The following is a 22,477-nucleotide window of genomic DNA, read 5'->3' as shown; positions in this document are numbered from 1 at the left end:
CTGTCTCAGCCTCCCAAGTGCGGGGATTACAAGCGTGTGCCACCATGCCCGGCTGAACACCTCACTATTGATACTATATTATCATCATTGATGCTTGTGTGTGTGTGTGTGTGTGTGTGTGTGTGTGTGTGTGTGTGTTAGTGATACTGGTGATGGAACCAAAGGGCATTCCACCTCTGAACCACACTCTCAGCCCTTTTTATTTTTTATTTTGAAACAGGGTCTTTCTAAGTTGCTGAGGCTGGCCTCAAACCTGCAATCATCCTGTCTTGACTTCCCAAATATTGAGATTACGGGTAATTACCACCATCACTAGCACCACTAATGTATTTTATTTTTTATTTTATTTTATTTTGTGTATGTATGTATGTATGTATGTATGTATGTATGTATGTATGTATTATTTTGTAGTACTCGGGGTGGAACCCAGGGACATTCTACCTCTGAGCTACAACCCTAGCTCTGTTTTTTAGTCTTTATTTTGAAACAGGGTCTCACTAAGTACCTGCACCTGTCTACAAACCATGATCCTCCTGTCTCAGCCTCCCAAATGCTGGTATTACAAGTGCCTGCCACCACGCCTGGCTCTCCACGAATGCATTTTAAAGAAACATTACAAGCTCCTCTCCCAGCCTCAGAGGCCCCAGCACCGGCCTAACCTCATGCGAGGCTCCGATCCCAGCCTCGCTGACCCTGGTACCGGCCTAACCCCTCCGCAGAGTCCAATCCCGGCCTTGTAGGTCCCAGCACTGGTCTTGCCGCACGACAGGCTCCGATCCCAACCTTGCTGGCCCCAGCACCAGCCTAACCGCTTGGCTGGCGCTGATCCCTGACTCTGAGGCCTCAGTAGCAACCTTGCCTGAGGGCAGGCTCTGATCCAGGCTTTGTTGGCCCCAGCACTGACCTCACCCCTCAGCAGGCTACGATCTCAGCCTCGGAGGCCCTAGCACTGGCCATACCTCAAGGCAGGCTCTGATCCCTGCCTCACTGGCCCCTACACCGGCCAAAGCCTCTGGCAGGCTCCTATTCAGGCCTCGGAGGCCCCAGCACTGGCCTTGCCTCACAGCCAGCTCCGATCCTGGCCTCGATGGCCCCGGCACTGGCCCAACCCCTCGGCAGGCTCCGATCCCGGTCTTGGAGGCGTCAGCATTGACCTTGCCTTGAGGCAGGCTCCCATCCTGGCCTCTCTGGCTCCGGCACTAGCCTAACGCCTTAGCTGGCTCCGGTCCTGACTTCGGAGGCCCCAACACCAGCCTTGCCTCATGGCTGGCTCCGATCCTGGTCTCGCTGACCCCAGCACCGGCCAAACCCCTTGACAGGCTCCAATTCCGGCCTCGGAGGCCCCAGCACAGGCCTTGCTTCAGGGCAGGCTCCAATCCCGACCTCGTTGGCCCTAGCACCGGCCTTGTCTCACGGCAGGTTCTGATCCCAGCCTCGCTGGCCCTGGCACCAGCCCAAATCCTCTGCAGGCTCCGATACTGGCCTCGGAGGCCCCAGCACTGGCCTTGCCTCATGGCAGGCTCTGATCCCAGCCTCGCTGACCCTGGGACTGGCCTTACCCCTCAGCAGGCTCTAATCCGAGCACCCTCTTCACCCAGCAGGTTGTCTCACGTTCCAAAGGGTGCGTGGTGGTAGTATTCTGCCTCTGAGGTAATTTCTTTAAAAGTTCCAGGGGTATTATATCAGATCTCTGCCTCCCCTGAGTACTTGCCGCTGCCAATGCTACTGCCTCCACCATTTCAAATCTTTCCCAAGCTCTTTTCCCATACCGCATAATGTCCAGTGTTCCTAAGCATGCGTGACAGTAGCAGTCGACCTTTGTGGTGATTTCTTCAGAGGATCAGGGTGGGTTGGATCAGATGTCTGCCTCTCCCAAATGCAAGTCTCCACCGCCACCGCCTTCCTCCTAGGTCTCCGCTAAACTCTCTCCTTACAGGTGATGTCCAGGATTCTTAATGATGTAAAAAAGCAGCAGTCCTCCTTCGTGGGGAATTTTTCCAAAAGTTCCAGTTCAGATGGATATGTTTTGCCTGCATCTCCAATATTCTAGCTGCCGCCGGGGACATCTTAACCCCTCTCGAATATTTTTCTTTTTTTGTCCCCCCCCCCTTTTTTTTAAATAAGAGAAGAGATTATTTGTGGTTTGGGGAGGATGTGGGATCAGGCACTCGGTAGCGATGAAAAATTTTTTTCCTTTCTTTCCAGGTGGAAGGAGGGTCTCCTAAGGGTGCCCCACCCACACCCGCCCACTGGCCCAGGGTCAGGGCCATGCGGCCTGGACCACTGGGGCCTTCCAGGTGGGGGGACGCCTAAGGGAGCCCCACCAACCTACCCTCCCAGGGTCAGGGCCAACCACCCAGCTTATATTAAAAGTTAACTTTGTGTGTGCATGTGTGTAGTACTGCGGATGGAATCCAGGGGTTTTCTACCTCTTAGTTTTACTCCCAGACCTAGTTCATATTTTTTTCTTGGAAATAGGGTCTCACTAAGTTGCTGAGAGCCCCACTAAGTAGCTGAGGCTGGCTTCAAACCTGTGTGATCCTCCTGTCTCAGCCTCCCAAGTACTGGGATCTCAAGGGTGCACCAGTATGCCCAGCGAGAGAGAGAGAGAGAGAGAGAGAGAGAGAGAGAGAGAGAGCGCACGAGAGAGAGCAGAGAAGGGTTTCAAAATTTGCAAAACCAGTTTCAATTATTACTTGTATGTTGGGTAATTTTTCCATTTTCACCAGTATGAATGACTTCTCAGGGTGCTTAGGGAACATATGTAGAGTCTTTTTGTCTTACAGATTGTGTCCAGAGAAAAGAAAAGGAAAAAAGATGAGATCAATGAAATAGTGCCTCTTAGTCCAACAGGGCTGGATATGTGGGATATATTTCTTCTTGCACCTAGTGATACCTTTGTCCTCAGTTTCCAAGTTAGCCTGCAGAGTGAATCCCTCTTTGACACTTGGTAGTTTCTGTTGCTAAACATCTGGTGCTTGGTTCTTCAAGGCCATTTTGAATTGAAGATCTTTTCAGCTAAACCTCCAGCATTCAAATTACAGGATTGTCAACAAAACTACAGCAAGAGAAAAGTCAACCATGCAGTTAGTTTTGGGATGTGTGTGTTTTTTTTTTTTTTTTCAAAGGCCTTAGTTAAGGAGAGAGAATTCACTGGTCCTAATGAACTTTCATGTTTGAGACTCGGTGTCCCCACCCCCACCTCACCCCTGTCCCTGAGAATAACCTCTCATTTCTTGTAGAAAGCAGGTCATATCTTCTGAAGTGATTAGCACTGTAGCTTTAGAAAATTTGCATATGTTTTGGAGGTCAGGGGGCACATTTGAAGTTTAGAGAGTGCTACTTCTTGTCCTTGGCTAAAGTGGAGCCAGCATCATTGGCAAAGTATAATCTCAAGACATGATGTGATTCGGGCAGACTTGGTGATGTAAAAATTTGGTCTAGTATAAGAATGACCAGAATACAAGGTTAATACTAATTACAATGGCCAAAAAATGAAGGAAGCAGGAAAAGCTGCAAAGGTTAAGATGGCTTTGGCATTCAGAAGGCCCAGCTTGTGTTGTTCCTCTCCATTCCCCTGCAGGTGCAGCGGTGGTCACGGCTTGATTCTGGGAACTGTGTGAGCAGAGTCACAGGGGCAGTGGGTGACACTGTGGGAAGGGAAGCTTGAAAGTTGCAGCCCATGGGTACCGGATAGGATTTCTTTTTCTTTTCTTTTCTTTTTCTTTTTTTTTTTTTTTTGGAGATATGATGTAATATATGATTAAAAAGTGATTTTTTAAAATCTGGTAGGTAAAACTAGGAATTAATGTAACCAAGTTCCAGTATTTTGAAGAATACATTGTTTTACAGCTTTCTGATAATTTCTAAGAAAGATGGGCTTGTTCTCTAATTACCTATTGTTCTTTTACAGCTTTTAAGACATAACAGCTGTGTGTGTGTTTTTTTGTTGTTTTTTTTATTTATTTTTTATTTTTTTATTGGTGCACTGTATTCATACATCATAGTAGGATACATACTTTTGTAGACATACATGCACACTTTTCCCAGTCAGCCCCCACCCAATCCCCACCCCATTCTCTCCCTATCCCTCCCTCCCATGCTTGGCTTAGTAGTTGACATCTAGTATTATGGCAATTTATCTAAAATTAAAAATGATAATCTCACATAACAGTTTCATTTGTCTGATACCAAGCTTTTGATGACTTAAAGATAACATTTCAATATTTCTTTTTGCTTTCTTTCTTACCAGAGAGTATTTTTTTCTATTTTTTAGGTGAAACTATCATATATTTATATATTTATTTTTCAGAAAAAAAATCTATCCTAATATGGAATATGGAGTCTAGGTACCCAAAACGATCTTGAAAAAGAACAAAGCTAGAAGATATATATTTTCTGATTTCAAACCATATAAAGCTACAATAATTGAAACAGTGTAGTACTATTCTAAAGGCAGATCTATAAACCATTGGAGTTAAATAAAAGCCTAGAGCTAAATTCTTCCCTATATTGTCAAGTTATTTTTGACAAGGTTTCCACGAACATTTGGTGGTGGAAATAAAAATCTTTTAACTAAATATTGTTAAAAAATAATAATTACATGGAAAAGAATACAATTGGACCCTTACCTAATCCCATATACAAATATTAACTCAAAATAGATAATAGACCTAAATACAAATCTTAAGACTATAAACTTTTAGGAGAAAATCTGGGTCATAAAACCTCACAACATTGAAATTGGCAGTGATTTCTTGGTTATGATTTCAATGACACAGGCAACAGAGGAGTATACAGACTCCCTAAAAAATAAAAAATAAAAAAATTGTATATCCAAAGACAATGTAAACAGAGTTAACAGTTACTAATAGAATGGGATAAAATATTTCCAATTGCTATATCTGAAGGTATATTAATATTCCAACTAGAAATCCTAAAAATTAACAACAATAAAGGCAAACAATACCCTTTAGAGATAGGTAAAAGACTAACATAAATAATGAATCTCCAGAGATAACCAATCTTAATTGTCTGTTGGATGGAAACTCTTGTTTCTCTGGTTCTGGTGTGTGTTACCTATTTCTTCTTTGTAGTTAATCTCTTTGAGTATTTTCTCTAGTGCTGGTTTTGAAGACATAAATTCCTTCAGTTTCTGTTTGTCATGGAAGCTTCTTATTTCTCCATCTAATTTGATAGAAAGTTTTGCTGGGTAGGAAATTTTTGGCTGGAAGTTGTTTTCTTTCAAAATTGGGAATATGTTACTCCAAGCCCTTCTGGCTCTCATAACTTGGTTTGGGAAGTCTGGAGTGATTCTAATTGGTTTGCCTCTGAATGTCACTTGGCCCTTTGCTTTTGTTGCCTTTAAGATTCTCTGCTTGGCTTCCACATTGGTCATTTTGACAATGATGTGGCATGGGGATCCTCTTCTCCGATCCTGTCTAAAGGGAGTTCTATAAGTTTCCTGGACCTTTGTATCAACCTCTTGCTCTATGTTTGGAAAATTTTTTGCTATTACTTCCTTGAAGAGATTGTTGATCCCTTTGGTTTCACTTTCTTTTCCCTCCTCTATTCCAATTATTCTTAGGTTAGCTCTCTTAAAATGGGCCAATATTTCTTCAATATCAGATTCCTGCTGTCGGATATTTTTTCCTAGATTAGAAACTATGAGTTAATTTTTGGAATGATCATCTTCTAAGAGCGAGATTCTGTTCTCCATGTGTTCTAATCAGTTGTTTGTGCTTTGAATTGAGGCCTTTACTTCATTAATTGCATCCTTTATCTCTTTTTGGCTCTCTCTGAGTTCTTTTCGAAGCACCTCTATTATTTCTACAGTTATTTTCCTGATTTGATCTTCTAGAAATCTCTGATTTTCAGTTTTATCGGGTTCTGATGTTGTGGGGTTGTGGGCATTAATTGCTCCAGTATTATTCCTCTTTCCCATGATTTCCGATGTTTGTGCCTTCTCTGGGTTCTTCCCTTGGGTCACTATGACTTCCCTTAAGGTGTTCTGGATCTCGAGTCAGTAGTATCTCAGACCCCACTACTCCTTTACTGGGTTTTATCACAGAGTCTCCGACCCAGAGAGTCGATAGAGGCTGCTTTAGACTGTGGGAGGTGCCAGGTTGCACGTTCTCCTATGGTGTGATATCTCTGCCACCGCCCCTCCCCCACTGGGTCAAGTCCCAGGGAGTACAGTACTGGGATTTCTCCTCTGTGGCCCGCAATTTGACTCACTGTTCTTGAGTACATGTGGCTGTACTGGCCTCGCTGAATTCGCTGCTGCTGCCGCCGGTGGCAATATGGCGCCGCTGCTACGCCCTCGGCTATGGGGCTGGCGTTTTTCTTCTTGATTTTGATTTCTACTCTGAATCCCTGCAGCGTGTGCTGAGCTCGGCCACTGGGAGCTTTAGATGCTCTCTGCGCGGAGAAATCCCGCCTGGCTGTTCCGCAGTGGCTCACCTCGGCTTGCTGTAGCCGTCCGGTGAACTCCCCGCTGCCGCCGGCAGTATGGCGCTGCTGCCGCGTCTGCCGCGTCCTCGGGCGCGAGGCCGGTGTATCTCCTCTGTGGCTCTGTTCTCAGTCCGCTTTCTCTCTGGAGCCTGGTGATTTTTTGTTTCACTGGTGATGGTGTTTTCTGGCTATGAAAGGCGCTGATTTTGTGGTAATGGAGATTTGTTGTTAGCGGGGCTCTTAAGCCCCGCTTTTCTCGGTCGCCATCTTCCCGGAAGTCCTTTTTTTTTTTTTTTTTTTTTTTTACTTTAGTAGAATAACTTGAAAGAAGGTTGGATTGCAGTTGAGTTGGAAGCTTGCCTGGTCAGCATAAAGTTTTTAGGCCTTAGGGATAGGCCCTGAGGTATTAATGTTCCTTTAAAAAAAAAAAAAAAAAAGGAATAGGTGTTGTGACCTTAAACTAATGACAGCCTTAGTTACCTTCCTAGTCAGGAAACAAACACTTGTATGTAAATCTTAGCAATAGAGAAAAATCTAATCTAAAACTACTTAAGATTTGTTTACTGCATCAACTACTGTGCTATTAGAAAACAATTTTGTAATGAAAACAGCCAGAGAAACATTAAATAAAGCCCAGTGCAAGGTTGGTTCTTAAAGATAAAGTTCTCTGTAAGTGTGAAGCATTATTTCATTTTTAAAAAAATCTGCTTCAAGTGGGTTTTTCTCCACTTCTCAAAAGTGATCTCTGGAGACAGTTAAATAACATGTCAGTCTTACCTTTAAATATAGCTGGTACAGGTGGTCCTCAGGTCGTGTCCTAGTGGAGTAATACTGCCTTTTAAAAAATGTATTGCTCCTGAATTAAATTTGCCGGCAGGCTGCTGAGCACCCCCAGTGCTGTGCACAAACAGGGGCAGTAAAATTGTTTTTAGATCACTTTCCTGCCGTTCCCCACAGTCTGCGTCATTCCACTATTCATACATGGGCAGAATGTATATGCTTTGTTAACATGCAACTTTTGCATTCAGAAGCAGCAAATTAAATTTGTCTGAACAGAACTGCTCTGTGCACAGAGGGGAAAGTAATTTCTGTCTAGGCTGTTCCCCCTTTGCCTTTTGCTCTCAGCACAGGCTATCGTAATAGGTATGTCGCTGAAGGATGACAACGGAAACGCAGGAAGAGACAGACGCAAGATGCTGGGGTTTTGGCAGCATGGGTTTGTAGACAAAGCGACACAAATTGGGGCAGAAACTCCAGTGGGACAAGGGAAGAGACTGGAAGACGGAAGAGCATGAAGCTAAGTCCCATCCAGATGGTGTTTTTAATAAATTTATCAGACGCATATGAAAGTTGGCAATGAACATTCAGACAGGGGAGTGGCCCAGTCCCTCTGGGAAGAACAGTAAGGTACCTTCTGTGTGTTGCAATCAGGTAGAATCACCCTCTAATTTTTTTCCAGCCCAAAGATCACAGAACTATTCAGACCATTCAGTGCAGCTGAGCTAAGGAATGAGATCCTAGGAAGAGTAATCAATGACAGAAGCATTCCTCCTGAGATGGAAGAAGTGCCTCTGTAGGGCAGTAAACCTGTGGTGAATCTCAGGACAGACCTCTTCTTTCACCGACCCCACCGAGTTTCCAAGATTGGATGACACTGGGTGTGTTGAGGGTGGTTTGTCCATAGATAGGATAGCCCTCTTCTGTCAGTCTGCCTCTAGAATGAGAAAGCAGAGAGATTCTTTTAAAGCTACCTTGTGATCTACATTTCTCCTGTCCTTCCAACTCTTTAGAATGTTGTGCCATCAAAAGGATTTTGGTCTACCATGAGTGGCCACACTTTGACTATGTGGGAAAGACCTGGAGGGGAGAGGCCGAGAGGCAGAAAGGTGTATAACGCTTACAAGGCAGCTCTTCTGCTATGAACATACTTGTTTTGTTTTTAATGTTTAGGTCGAGACCCAGAAATTGATTATACTTTACTTTTCTAAAACAACTTCGACTGAGAAAGCATTTTTTTCTGCTTTATTCAGTAAATTTTAGATTTTCTTACCTTTTGTTAAGGAACTATGTTAAGCAAGATGAAGTGCCACATCCTTCCACAGTGACCATTGCTAGCTCTGACTCATTCCTTCAGCAAGTATTTACTGAGCACCTACTCCAGGCTAGGCAGTGCACCTTAACAATGGGAAAATAGCAGTGAGGAAGAGAAAATTCCTGCCCCATGAGTCAGACTCAAATTAGGAATCTCTGTCTGTCATGTCTGATTGGCATCATGACATTGGAACGATGATCACATCTTGGTGATCTTCTTGGAAGGTGCCATCTACTGAGTTTGTGTCCAGATCCTGTTCTTCTTAGCATATGCCACTGGACATCATTCAGTCATTATTATTACTCTTTAATTTGACGCATTCTCAAGAACCAGAAGTGAAGCCGGGCATGGTGGCGCACGCTTGTGCTTGGGAGGCAGAGACAGGAGGATCGCACTGGTTCGAAGCCAGCCTCTCTGGCTTAAGAGACCCTTTTTCCAAATAAAAAATATATAATAGAGCCAGGCGTGGTAGCGCACGCTTGTAATCCCTGCGCTTGGGAGGCTGAGACAGGAGGATCGCACGGTTTCGAAGCCAGCCTCAGCTACTTAGTGAGGCTCTCAGCAACTTAGTGAGACCCTGTTTCCAAATAAAATATATAATAGGTCTGGGAGTGTAGCCCAGAGGTAGAAGGGTTTCCAGGAACCCCAGTTCCACCAAAAAAAAAAAAAAAAGATAAATAAAAATAAAAAAGCGGAAGTGAGAATTAAGAAAGGTGGTCATCTTTTGATGTTGCACCCTATAAAGTAGAGTTGATTTTCAGGTTGCGGGTTGCTAGGAAAGTTGTAGCAAAAGTATTTTCTCTCTTTATATTTATTTTTTTCATTTTTTGGCAATGGAGATTGAACCCATGGCCATTCTACCTCTGAGATACACTACACCTCCATCCATATATATATATATATTTTTTTTTTTTTTTGACACATGATCTCACTAAGTTGATGTGGACCTCACTAAGTTACTAAGGCTGGCTGTGAATCTGCAATTCTCTAGTCTCAGCCCCCCCACCCCAAAAACTGGGATTACAAGTATGCACCATCACACCCAGCTTTATATTTTATTTCAAAACAGGGTCTTGCTAAGTTGCTGAGGCTCACCTAGTATGTGGGAGAGTGAGGCAAAAGGATCATCTGTTCAAGGCCAGTGCACAGTAAGTTTAATAAGACCCTGTTCGGGATGTAGCTCAGAGAAAGAGAGCCCATGGGTTCAATCCCCAGTACCACCAAAAATTAAAACAAAATCCAAATATATTAGTAACAATTATGTCAGTTGTGTAAAGCTGCCAGATAAAAGAGAAGGGACATTGAATTTTAAAAAAACACCTATTATATGTTATTTACAAAAGACCAGAAAAGCAGGGAGTGGTGGCGCAGGCTTGTAATCCCCGTACTTGGGAGGCGGAGACAGGAGGATCACACTGGTTCAGAGCCAGCCTCGCTGGCTTAAGAGACCTTGTTTCCAAATAAATATATAAAATAGGTCTGGGAGTGTAGCCCAGAGGTAGAAGGGCTTCCAGGAACCCCAGTACCACCTAAATAAATAAATAAATAAATAAATAAATAAACCAGAAAACTAGGTAGTAAGGAAATTGTAACCAAAGTGAAGGTGCCATAGTTATCTGACATTAAGTAACGTAGACTTTAGGGCAAAGCCCTTGCAGGGATAAATGCACAATGATATGTAATAATGAACGACTCAGTCCTCCAGGAAAATAAAATTCTAAAGTGATACACATGAAATGGCGTGATCTCAAAATACATAAAACGAAATTTACAGAATTATATTGCTAATTTGACTAGTCATTATACTGACTAGGAGAATTAGATCTACAGTCATAGCAGGAGATTTTAATAAACATCTCCTAAGAGTAAGCATACAAATGATCTTAATAATAACTAGTTTGATTTGATAGAAATATTTAGAACCATACATCCCTCAAATTTTTTTTCATACACACATGAAATATTAAGAATTAACCACGGCCGGGTGAGGTAGCGCACGCTTGTAATCCCCGCGCTTGGGAGGCAGAGACAGGAGGATCACGCGGGTTCGAAGCCAGCAGCGCTGGCTTAAGAGACCCCGTTTCCAAATAAAAAGTATAAAAATAGGTCTGGGAGTGTAACCTGGAGGTAGAAGGGTTTCTAGGAACCCCAGTACCACCAAAAAAAATAAAAAACAACAACAAAAAACAAAAGAAAACAAAAAAAGAATTAACCACATAGTAGGCCACAAAACAAATCTCAAATTCTACAGAGCCAGTATTACACAGATTATACCTTTTTGTCTACATTGCAGTTGTAATTAAAAATCAGGACTGGTTGTAGTGGTGCAAGCCTGTTACTCCAGTACTTGGGAGGCTGAGACAGGATTGCACATTTGAGAACAACCTCAATAACTTAGTGAGATCGTAATTGAAAATAAAAAATAAAAAGGACTGGGGGGTGTAGCTCAAAGGTAGAATGCTCTTAGAGTCTATCTCTAGTACTCCCCTCCAATCAAAAGCCCATAACAAAAGATAACTTGGAAAGTTATAATCTTAATAAAAAGAAAAATTATATTGGAAATTAGAAAATATTTAGACGTGATCAACTTTTAGAATAATATATATATAGCCGGGCATGGTGGCGCACGCTTGTAATCCCAGCACTTGGGAGGCTGAGACCGAAGGATCACACAGGTTCGAAGCCAGCCTCAGCTGCTTAGTGAGGCTCTCAGCAACTTAGTGAGACCCTATTTCCAAATAAAGTATAAAAATAGGTCTGGGAGTACAGCCTGGAGGTAGAAAAGTCTCTGGGTTCCACCCCCAGTACACCCCCACACACACACACACAAACTATATATTAGATGAACCCAGATTGAGGTATATGATATATAACATCTAACCAATACTCTTTAAAACACTGTATTACTACCCGTGTCTGGTGTCACATGCTTGTAATCCTAGTACTTGGGAGGCTGAGACAGGAGGCTCAGGGTTCACAGACAGCCTCAGGTACTTATTGAGGCCCTCTGCAACTTAGTGAGACCCTGTTTCTAAATAAAGAATAAAAAATTGGGCTAGGGGTGTAACTCAGAGGTAGAATGCTCCTGGGTTCAAATCCCAACACCATAAAAAGCAAAAAGAAGAACTCCATATGGTATATCAGTACTTTCAGGGTATGTTAGGTGGGACTGGAATTAGAAGTAAAATATCAGCTTTAAATACATTTATTAGAAACAGAAAAAAATGAATGACTTTAGCATTCATGGGGTGGAGATGTAGCTCAGAAGTAGAGTGCTCGCCTACCATGCAGGAGGCCCTGGGTTGTATCCAACACCACACACACAAAGGGATTAGGGATTCACTTCAGGGAGTTAAGAAAAAGAACAAATCCAAAGCAGCAGAAGGAGAAAATAACAGAAGAACTTAGTGAAATAGTAAATAAATTATTGGGAGGCTGAGACAGGAGGATTGTGGTTCTCAGACAGCCTCAGCTACTTAGGAAGGTCCTCTGCAACTTAGTGTGACCCTGTTTCCAAATAAAGAATAAAAAATAGGGCTGGAGGTGTAACTCAGAGTTAGAATGCAGCTGGGTTTAATCCCCAGTACAAATAAATAAATAAGAAAGATAAATTATTTTAAAAAGTTATTTCCTGCCAGGTGTGGTCGCACTCACTTGTAATCCCAGTACTTGGGAGACCAAGACAGGAGGATTGCACAGGTTTGAAGCCTGCCTCAGCTACTTAGTGAGGCCCTGTTTCCAAATAAAATATAAAATATGTCTAGGAGTGTAGCCCAGAGGTAGAAAGCCCCTGGGTTCCACCCCAGCAGCCCCGCCCCCTGCCAAATTGGTTTCTTTTTGTGTGTGTGTGGGTATGGGGATGGAACCCAGAGGCATTTGACGTTCGAGCTACACCCTCTGCCCAATTTTTTATTCTTAATTTTGAAACAGGGTCTCACTGAGTTGCAGAGGGCCTCACTAAGTAGCCGAGGCTGTCCGCTTACCGCGATCCTCCAGTCTCAGCCTCCCGAATGCTGGGATGACAAGAATGTGCCACCACACCCAGCTCCTTGAAAGTCTTAATAAAATAGGCCAGTCTACATTTGATCAAAAAAGAAAGAAAAGGCAAAAGTAAACACATTTGTAATGAAAAGGAGGATGTACTATGGAGAATTTTCTGGCAGTATACTTGTAAACTTAAAATATAATTTTTTTCCTGAAAGAACCAAGAATATCTGAAACAATTTTGAAGGGAAAGAAAGGAGAAGAGAGGCACTAATCTTAGGAGATTTTAGAATTACTGTGAAATTACAGTAACTAAGGTAGCATGATAAAGACACGAGGCTAGGCAAATCAGCAAAGCAGAATACACATCTTAGAGATACAGAGAGCAGGGCAGTGTGCAGGGCAGTGTGAAGTAAGTTTTTGAGACCCTGTTTCAAAATAAAGAATAAAAAATAGGGCGGGAGGTGTAGCTTGGAGGTAGAATGCCCCCCCCCGCCCCCGGTTCCATCCCTAATACCGCAAAAAATAAATAAATAAATAAAGTAAAATTTAAGGTAAAATAGGGTGGTATAATAGCGATGTAGAATATCCCTGGCTTCAATCTCCAGTAAAGCCAGAGGAGGGAAGAGGGAGAGAAATAAAGAGATAAAAATTATATGTCACTAAAGTAACATATTAGTAGGGTGAAATTTGGACTGTTCATTAAATGATACTGGGGAAACTGGCCATTCTTATGAATAGAAAATAAAAATAATCCTTTCTGCCGGGCGTGGTGGTGCACACTTGAAATCCCCACACTTGGGAGGCAGAGACAGGAGGATCGCGCAGGTTCGAAGCCAGCTGCACTGGCTTAAGAGACCTTGTTTCCAAATAACAAGTATAAAAATAGGTCTGGGAGTGTAGCCCAGAGGTAGAAGGGTTTCCAGGAAACCCAGTACCACCAAAATAATAATAATAATAATAATAATAATAATAATAATCCTTTCTCACAGCATTTTAATAAATTCAAAGTAAATGTTATAGTTTGGATATAGAATGCCCCTGGAAAAACTTATATATTGGCTATGCAAAAATATTTAAAGGTGAAATAATTGAACCATGAAAGTTCTAATCAGTACATAGCTCCATCAGTGGATTCCTAATTTGAATAGACTTATTGGGTGGTAACGTAGGCAGGTAGGGCATACCTGGAGGAGCTACCTCACTGAGGATGTGGCCTTGGGGACTGCATCTGTTCTCTCTCCTCCCTTCTGTCCTCCATGGTGTGAGAGCAGCACCCCTCCATCCACCCTGCTGTCACCACCTGTGTGCTTTGAGGCTGGTCTGTGCACTGAGACCTCTGAACCTGTGTGTTCCTATCAGTCTTCTTCCTTCAGGTTTTGTGTATCAGGTGTTTATAGCAGAGCAGTGAGAGCACTGAAACAGTAGATTAGAAGAATTAAGTGTGAGAAGAAAAATCTGAAAACTTTTAGGAGAAAACCAGAAAATGTCTATGTGGATTTAATGTAGGAAATGACTTATAAATGAAAAAGGGAAAGCAAATCATAAATGAAACAAATTAAGTTTTTCAACTGCTTATATTGATCTATAAAAGATTGGCATTCTATAAATCAGTAATACAAGGATAATAGAAAAAGAGAAGATAAAAAAGGCAGTTTACAAAAGGGACTTGGAGAATGATTCTGGACAGAGGAGAGGGGGAGAAAAATTGATGAATGTCATCTAACAAAAGTGAAAAACTAAGACATGATGCTAAGTCATTTCACACTTATCTGACCTTACCAAGAGCTGGAAGGAAGTGGGACAATGAGTTGAGAGTATGAATTTTTATAATTACTTTGGTAATCGTTTGGTAAAACCCAGGATGTTGAAAGTAACCCATAGGCATGACTATAATTCTATTTTCATACGTTTACATATTTCTTTAAGAAACCTTTACCCAGGAACACAAGAATATGCTTTTGTTTGTAATGGCAAAGAAGATAATGGTAATGATCTAAATGTCCTCATCAGGAAACTATATATATACTTTGGAATATTCATGCATTTATACATACATATATACATATGTATGTATGTATGTATGTATGTATGTATATGCATATATACCATATATCCATTAACTGAGTGACCAGATTACTCTGTTTATTGAATGTCCCTTCACCCTGGTTTAATGTTTGTGGTAGAGAGTCACATTGCTCCTAATATCCATTTTTCCCTGTGCACACAGCACGGGTTGCTCTTTTCTTTCTTCTCTAAGGCCTTGCAGCTCATGTGACTTGCCTTGGCCAATGAAATGTGAGCATGATGGTGGTGGTGGTGGTGGTGGTAGTGTGTGTCCCTTTGGAGGAACATCTTGAGAGCCATCTTCACTGCTGCTATAATAGTTAATATGAAACCTCTGTCACTGAGATTCCCAAGTGAGCAGATCCACCTGGCTGATGTTATACAAGACAGAAGTGGGGGGAAAAATGCAAAGGACCTCACTAAGTAGCTGAGGCTGTCCGCAAACCACAGTCCTCCTGTCTCAGCCTCCCAAATGCTGGGATTTCAAGGGTGCTCCACCATGCCCAGATAGGATATTTTCTTATATCTCAGCTCAGTTGACTGTACATCCAGTGCCACCCCCTTAAGTCTTTTTTTCCCAAATTTTAGAACACCAACTCTTTTCCAGGAGATAGAAGTCTCAGTACTTGCCCTCTAAAGATAGCCCTTTACCTCTGTTTTGTCCTAAAGTCATGGGGAGCGTCTATCTGAAGTTCTTTTCTGCTAAGAAACTGTTCTTACAAGTAAGTTTATCGCTTATTACTTTGGAGTTAGGGACTCATCACCAGAAGACCATCCTCTCTCCTCTTCCTCCTCCTCCCTTGTTCTTTCTTTATATGCAAAGAGCAGAGCAGTTAATGAAAGATGTGAGGTGAAGGTTTATGTACAGCTTATTCAACTGTGGGGAATAAATGCATTGTGCAGAAGATACATGTAAGAGTATTCACTCTTCATCATGATAAAGTTAGAGATGTTTTGGCATGGTGGTAGTATTGCTCACCCTCTATTTTCAGAGTATAATATGCTGAAAAATATTGTAGGTTAACCTTGTAGATTTTGGTTAGATAACATAAATGTCTAGAGAAAGTTGTAGACTGCGGTATAAATCTTGGAGAAAAGGCCTGGGAACTTAATATGACCTTAGTTTTACTTATTCTCTTCTTAGTATTTAGAGAATCTCCATATTGGGCAGCCCTCATTTTGTGGAAGCTCTTGACTCTATAAATGAGCAGGTTAATATGGACTTGAAATAAAAATAGATACTCAGAATCAACACAGACCTAGCATTTTAAGATACAGCAGTAACATAAATGTCTAGAGAAAGTTGTAGACTGCGGTATAAATCTTGGAGAAAAGGCCTGGGAACTTAATATGACCTTAGTTTTACTTATTCTCTTCTTAGTATTTAGAGAATCTCCATATTGGGCAGCCCTCATTTTGTGGAAGCTCTTGACTCTATAAATGAGCAGGTTAATATGGACTTGAAATAAAAATAGATACTCAGAATCAACACAGACCTAGCATTTTAAGATACAGCAGTAACATAAATGTCTAGAGAAAGTTGTAGACTGCTGTATAAATCTTGGAGAAAAGGCCTGGGAACTTAATATGACCTTAGTTTTACTTATTCTCTTCTTAGTATTTAGAGAATCTCCATATTGGGCAGCCCTCATTTTGTGGAAGCTCTTGACTCTATAAATGAGCAGGTTAATATGGACTTGAAATAAAAATAGATACTCAGAATCAACACAGACCTAGCATTTTAAGATACAGCAGTTCATGAACAAAGCGCTTATGTATTGCAGTCCATAGAATAGCAGACAGAAAAAAAAGGAAATTAACCATGACTGAGGCCAACTGTATGTTCTGAAATGGGATTGATATCATACCCTGGGTCATTTTCCTTCTAAAATTCTGGATTTATGAATTTTTCATGCAAGATATGTATATAACTGCAGCTGATTAATCTTTATCTTTGGCTAGGGGAATAGCTTAATGGTAGAGCAGCTGCCTAGCATGCACAAGGCCTTGAGTTTGATTCCCAGCACCACACACACACACACAAACACACACACACACACACACACACACACATCAGTTGCCGTATAGTTTCTCATTGTAGTGATATTATGCACTTTATTTATCCATTCTGGTGTGTGTGTATGTGTATGTTTGTTTTGTGGTGCTGGGGATTGAACCCAGGGGCATTTTACCTGTGAGCTACACCCCCAGCCTAATTTTTTTATTATTTATTTTGAAACAGGGTCTCACTGAGTTGCAGAGGGCCTCATTAAATAGCTGAGGCTGTCTTTGAACCCAGATCCTCCTGTCTAAGCCTCCTGGAATTACTGGCATGTGCTACCATGCCCTGCCATCCTGTATTTTATAAGTTATCATGTTTCTTTGTAATAAAATATGTTAAGAAAGAACATGTTAGGGTTAATTACTACATATGGTTCAGTTTTTCTAACCTTATATTCAACTTTAAAAAAAATCATTTGGCATGCAAAACTTGTCTCTTGATATAAGATGTTCTAATTTCCCTTTTATTGTTGATATAAGATATTAATTAATTAATTTTGCTCTGATCATGTTGTTGGGATACATTTGGCTTCTCTAATCCTGATTCTAAATCTTGTATTTTGCTTCACAGTTCCCCTGGAAAATGTCGCAACAATTGCTGATTGTGCCAGTGTAATAGAAGGGGTTAGCCGGAGCCGGAATGCCTTGCTGAATGGGGACACCAAGAATTACGATTGGGATTCTGGCTACACCTGTCACCAGCTGGGGAGTGGTGCGATTGTGGTTCAGCTGGCACAACCATACATGATTGGGTCAATACGGTAAGAAGATTGTCTTCTCATTTCTTTGTTTTGAAATATAAATATACATGAAAGTGGTGACCTCAGTAACTTCAGTGACTAGACTCTACGGTTGTTTGCTCTAAATGTCAAGATGTTAGGAGTGGAAGGTGGGGTGGGATGGGGGCAGTGAGGTGAGAACAGGTGCTCATTTGAGTTTTCTGGTGGGGAAGTGCACCAAAATTAGACTTAAGGGGGAACAAGATATGTGACATCTCAGTAACTATGTCTTAACCTCCTTTTCAGGTCTCAGTTTGTATTCATTAGAGACATAAGATTATATCAAGAGAAGTTATATAGAATACATAAATATTTTTAACTTTAATAGATGACTTTACATACACCAAACTTCTGAATATGAGACCTCATTCTAAACAAATCTTTCTAGTTAGCTTTGCGTCTGGAATTTTAATTATTGTCCAATATTGTCTTATTTTAAGAAATTAGGTTTATTTTAATTTTTATTTTATGTGTGGAGGGGGCACAGGGAATTGGATCCAGGAGCATTCTATATCTGAGCTATAGCTCCAGCCCTTTTTTTTTTTTTTTCTTTTTAATTTGGAAATAGGATCTTGCTAGGTTGATGAAAGTTTCACTACTTGCTGAGACTGTCCTCAAACTTGCAATTCTCCTATCTCAGTCTCCCAAGTATTAGGATTATAATCATGTGCTACCATGCCTAGGCTAGAAAGGAGTTTAAACTTTGCTTGATTTACAGGATAATAATTTTGAAGCGTGAGGCTGGGGACATCCCTCAAAGGGAATACTTTTAGTTGAAGAGTTATTTAAGCCTCAAATTATTTTTTTTCTCTCTTCCTCCTCTTCCTCCTTCTCCTTCTTTCTTCTTCCTCCTCCTCCTTCACCTTCACCTCCTCCTCTTTTGCCTTCCTTTCCTCCTCCTTTTCTCTATCTCCTGTTTGTTTTTTCTCCTTCTAAGAAGGCTTCTGAAGAGCTCATGTAAAAGCAATGTCTATCTAAGCCTTCCTAGTTGGCAGCACAGGACTGCCTCTTCCTATCATGCTCTACCACATTTGCTGTGTTGTTTCCTGTTCTCTTCTTCCTCCTCTTTTTTTTTTTTTTTTTTAAGTGCCAGGGATTAAACCCAGGGTTTTGAAAATGCTAGACAAGTACTCTACACAATCACAAGTACTCTACCACTGAGCTATACCCTCAGCCCTCCTATTTGCTCCTTAAAAATAGTATGTTTAAAGAGAGAACTAACACAAAAACCTGGGTGAGGTGGAACACAATTGTAATCCCCTAGCTTGGGAGGCAGGAGGATCGCCCAGGTTAGAAGCCAGCCTCAGCTACTTAGTGAGGGTCTCAGTAACTTAGTGAGGCCCTGTTTCCAAATAAAATATAAAATAGGTCTGGGAGTATAGCCCAGAGGTAGAAAGCCCTTGGGTTCTACCCCCAGTAAAACTAACACAAAAAATGAGCCAGTAGGAATCTAGTAGACACAGTTTCATTGACATTTAGGCTAGTAACCAGAGGTCAGTTCTCCTGATACACCTAGATACCCTGAGGAGTCTGCTGGATTTCTGGGCAAATTCAGACCATCTATTTTCTTATTCAAATTGTCAGCCTCTTTTCATCAAGGGCCACATTGCAGACTGAGTATCATGAGGCAACATGTCAGATGGGAAAGACTTTAGTCTAGACTATAGGCCAGATACCTCCCTTTATGCCTCAGGCGATGAGACCAGTCTATACAAGTTGTGAGTACAAATAAAATCTGTCAAAATCACAATCAACGCCCCTCCTTTCTTTTTCTCAGCTGCATGTGTTAATTAAAGTACTCATCAGCCGTCTACTTAATAAACTATTCAAGAATTTTGTCGCAGATTATGTGAAAATTGTTTGTGTGTTTCCCATTATAATCTATTCCCCCTCAGTTTAAGAATCTGGGGAACAGTTGTCTTTCTTTTGTCTTCTGGCACTCCTTACAGTCCCCACAATTTCTTAAAGATTACCAGTCGTGTCTCTGAGATTACATCTGCAATTTCTTTCAGCAGGCTCAGGTTGTAACTCATCTGCGCCAGGAGGCTCGAAATCATTTAAATTGACTAGATACTCTTGCTTTCACTTCACCTGTTTGGAAGTTCAATTTTCTCTTTATTATGTTTGTTCTGCCATTTCTAATTTGAAGACCAGTCTTCTTGCCAATGAAGATTGAAGCAAACGAGCAACTTAGTGTCTCTCCCCACTCTCTTTTAATGTTCTCTCTATTCTAGTCACTTCCCCAGTACTCCATGTTCCCTCCCATCACCGCCACACCCAACAGTGTTTCAGGCACATCTAAAACTGAGATGTCTAAAGTGAAATCCTATTGTCTTCCCCTCCTGCTCAAGTTACCTCACTTCATGAGCCCCCATCTCATTCACTGGCACCCCATCTATCCATTGCCTGAGCCAGAAACATGAGGCTCTTCTGAATTCCTGCATCTCCATTACCTCCTCTCTCTACCAGTCAGCCCTAAAGTTCCGCCAGCACTGCCTCCTAAACACCCACAAATTCTTCTCCTTTCTTCCATTACCATAGTTGCACCTTTGCAGTTTAATATCTCTGCCTGACCTCAGACTTCCCCATGCATACCCAGCCCTTACCCAGTTATCACAAATCTGATGTGGCCACAACCTTCTTTCAGAGGATTCTTGGCTTCTTTTTGCCTTGAGGAGAAAGTTCAGACTAAAGCTCTTAACAGCACTGACCTACCTCCTGCATGCAGCCTGGTGCCGTGCATCTTCCCCCGGCCCTACGCATCGTGGGGCTCAGCCTACCTAGCTGTATGGAGTTTTGCACATGGGTCCTGCCCTTCTTACCACCATGCCTTCAACTCTTTGTGTTGTTCTCTTTGCTTGTACCTCTTACGACCATCCCGTCCCCACCCCCCGTTTTGCCTGGCTCCTTCCAGATCGCACTCCTATGGGAATGCTTCTTTAGCCTAACATCATCTCCTAGATTGTTGAGATACCTCTGGTCACCTACCCAATAGATTCTCTATATAATTCCTGCCACAGCATCTGTATTATAGTTTTTATTATGGTTTTTACTTGCTGGCTCCTCCTAGCCTCACCTGATGTATAAAGCCTATGGCAACTCAGAATGAGCTTCTCTGGATAGGTCGATTGTGCTGATGAGGTAGTCCATAGATGTAGAAGGGAGCAGGATGCCGTGGAACACATCTGTAATCCCAGAAACTTGGGAGGCTGAGGCAGGAGGATCACAAGTTTGAGGCCAGTCTGGACAACTAAATGAGACCCTAGGGCTGGGGATGTATCTCAGTGGTGGAGCACCCTTGAGTTCCATTGCTAGTAGTGGGGGGGGCTGGAATTGTAGTAGATATAGTAGGAAATCTACAGTTTTAGGTCCAGCAGGAACCTCATGAGGTTGTTGCCAGGGTGACAACTTAGAGACAAACAGGCTCCCCATGGGATAAGGCCACCTTGACTCCTAGCTCTACTAAATAATCAAAGAAGCTGAATTGGACACCAGAAAAGTGTGTCATTGGCCTTAAGGAAAAAGAGAACAGTGCCCATTTGATTTTCTTTAAAAGTGGAATGAAAATGATTCCCCCAAACAATTTTTCTTTTCCTGACTCAGAAGGGGGATGATGAGCAGGAACACGACCAAAGGCAGAATTGTGTATCTCAGCACAGTGTGACGCCTCCAACTTCTGTAAGCCCAGGTATTGTTTTTTCAGTAAGAAAATCCATGCAACTGAAGCTCTGTATAACTAGCTGAGCATTCAAAGAGACACGTCTCAGTGAAAGCAACATTATGTTGTCAGGAACTGCATTTGCCTCTTCTGTGCCATTATTAACAGGAAAGGGAGAGAGCTTTCCTAGCCACCAGTGCCTGTGGACGATGCTGGGCATCTTGGCAGACTGCGGTTAGCAGCAGCTGATGCACCCAGATCGACATTTATTGGTAGGAAACTAGATCAGTGGCACCTCTTCATGAGGATGGGTAATTGACCAGTGACAAGTTGATTAGCCAGTGGCATTTGACCCACGGCTTGTATTGCTTGTGATGACTGACTCGCTTTTCTAGGCACTGTGTCTGCAGCAGCCCAGCACTTCTGAATCAATGCCTAGAGGGAGAGCAATACAGAGTGGAGACCCCCTTTCTCCAGCTGGCAGGGCAGAAAGCTAAGAGCCTGGACACTCTTTCCTACCCTGTCTGAGGTGGGCCAGGTCACGTGGCATGTAGGCTTTTAAAAAGGCCAGGTTTCTCTGTAGTCGGTGACTCCAGAGGCAAAGGTCTCAACATAAATTATCTTGATTGCTGCAGTCTTTACTCCTAAGAGAGGACATAATTAATTATGAATAAGACTTCTTTTACCTGGCTGTTGTCGTCCAAGAAACACCTCTTCCTTTGCTGAGAGTTTGCCTGTGGCTGGGTAGGCAAGCAGAGGTTCTTTCCTGAGAGAAAATGTGTGGTCCCACCATGGTCTGCAGGAACCCATCCTTCTCTGTGCAGATACCTGTGGTTGCCTGGAGGGGGTAGCTTGAAATACGATTTTTGAGCATTTCTCTATCCCTTCATTGTCTTTCATTCATTCAACAAACATTCGCTAAGCCATCTACTCTGTGCCAGGCTATGCATAGATACTCGGTGGGATCTCACAGTATGCTGAGTAAGCATTGATGTTTTCAAGAAACGTGTAGAAGGGTGGGGGGCATCAACAGTAAACGAGCCCTATTTGCAATATGCTTTTGAACTGCTATGGGGGGAGGAGGATGGAGACGATGCACATTAGGTTGGGTGATGGGGAAGGTTCACTGAGAAGGGTAGTTTTGAGCAGAACTGAAGGGTAGAAAGGTCAAGACATTTGGGGAACTGGTGAATACCACAGACAGAGTGCCAAGGCCCTGGAGAGGGAACCGGCCTGGCACACTTCCAGAGGAGGAGGGGAGGGGAGAGCAACCCAGAAGGACCATGAGGAATTCGGGATGTTTCCTGCGGTCTCAGAGCTGTCCCCTGCACCCACCCCATCCAGCCTCATCAGCGCCAGATGAGGAAGAGAGAAGCAGGGCAG

At 42.4% G+C, this 22,477-nt stretch overlaps 1 protein-coding gene across 1 annotated transcript in view; it reads left to right on the top strand.

Moving 5' to 3' along the window:
- The window catches only part of BTBD9 (BTB domain containing 9), a gene marked incomplete at both ends in the record, with an annotated part of 383,151 nt that overhangs the window by 256,291 nt on the left and 104,383 nt on the right, over positions 1 to 22,477 (top strand). The window contains one exon of the mRNA XM_080710958.1: positions 17,229 to 17,418. Within this exon, the coding sequence (XP_080567084.1) occupies positions 17,229 to 17,418 (190 nt within the window). The remainder of the gene's footprint in view (positions 1 to 17,228; positions 17,419 to 22,477) is intronic.

This window comes from Muscardinus avellanarius (genome assembly GCF_963383645.1).
Source record: "Muscardinus avellanarius genome assembly, chromosome: 14".
In the NCBI taxonomy this organism is placed as follows: domain Eukaryota; kingdom Metazoa; phylum Chordata; class Mammalia; order Rodentia; family Gliridae; genus Muscardinus; species Muscardinus avellanarius.
The sequence above is the reverse complement of the archived record's forward strand: the minus strand, read 5'-3'. Positions and strand labels throughout refer to the sequence as shown.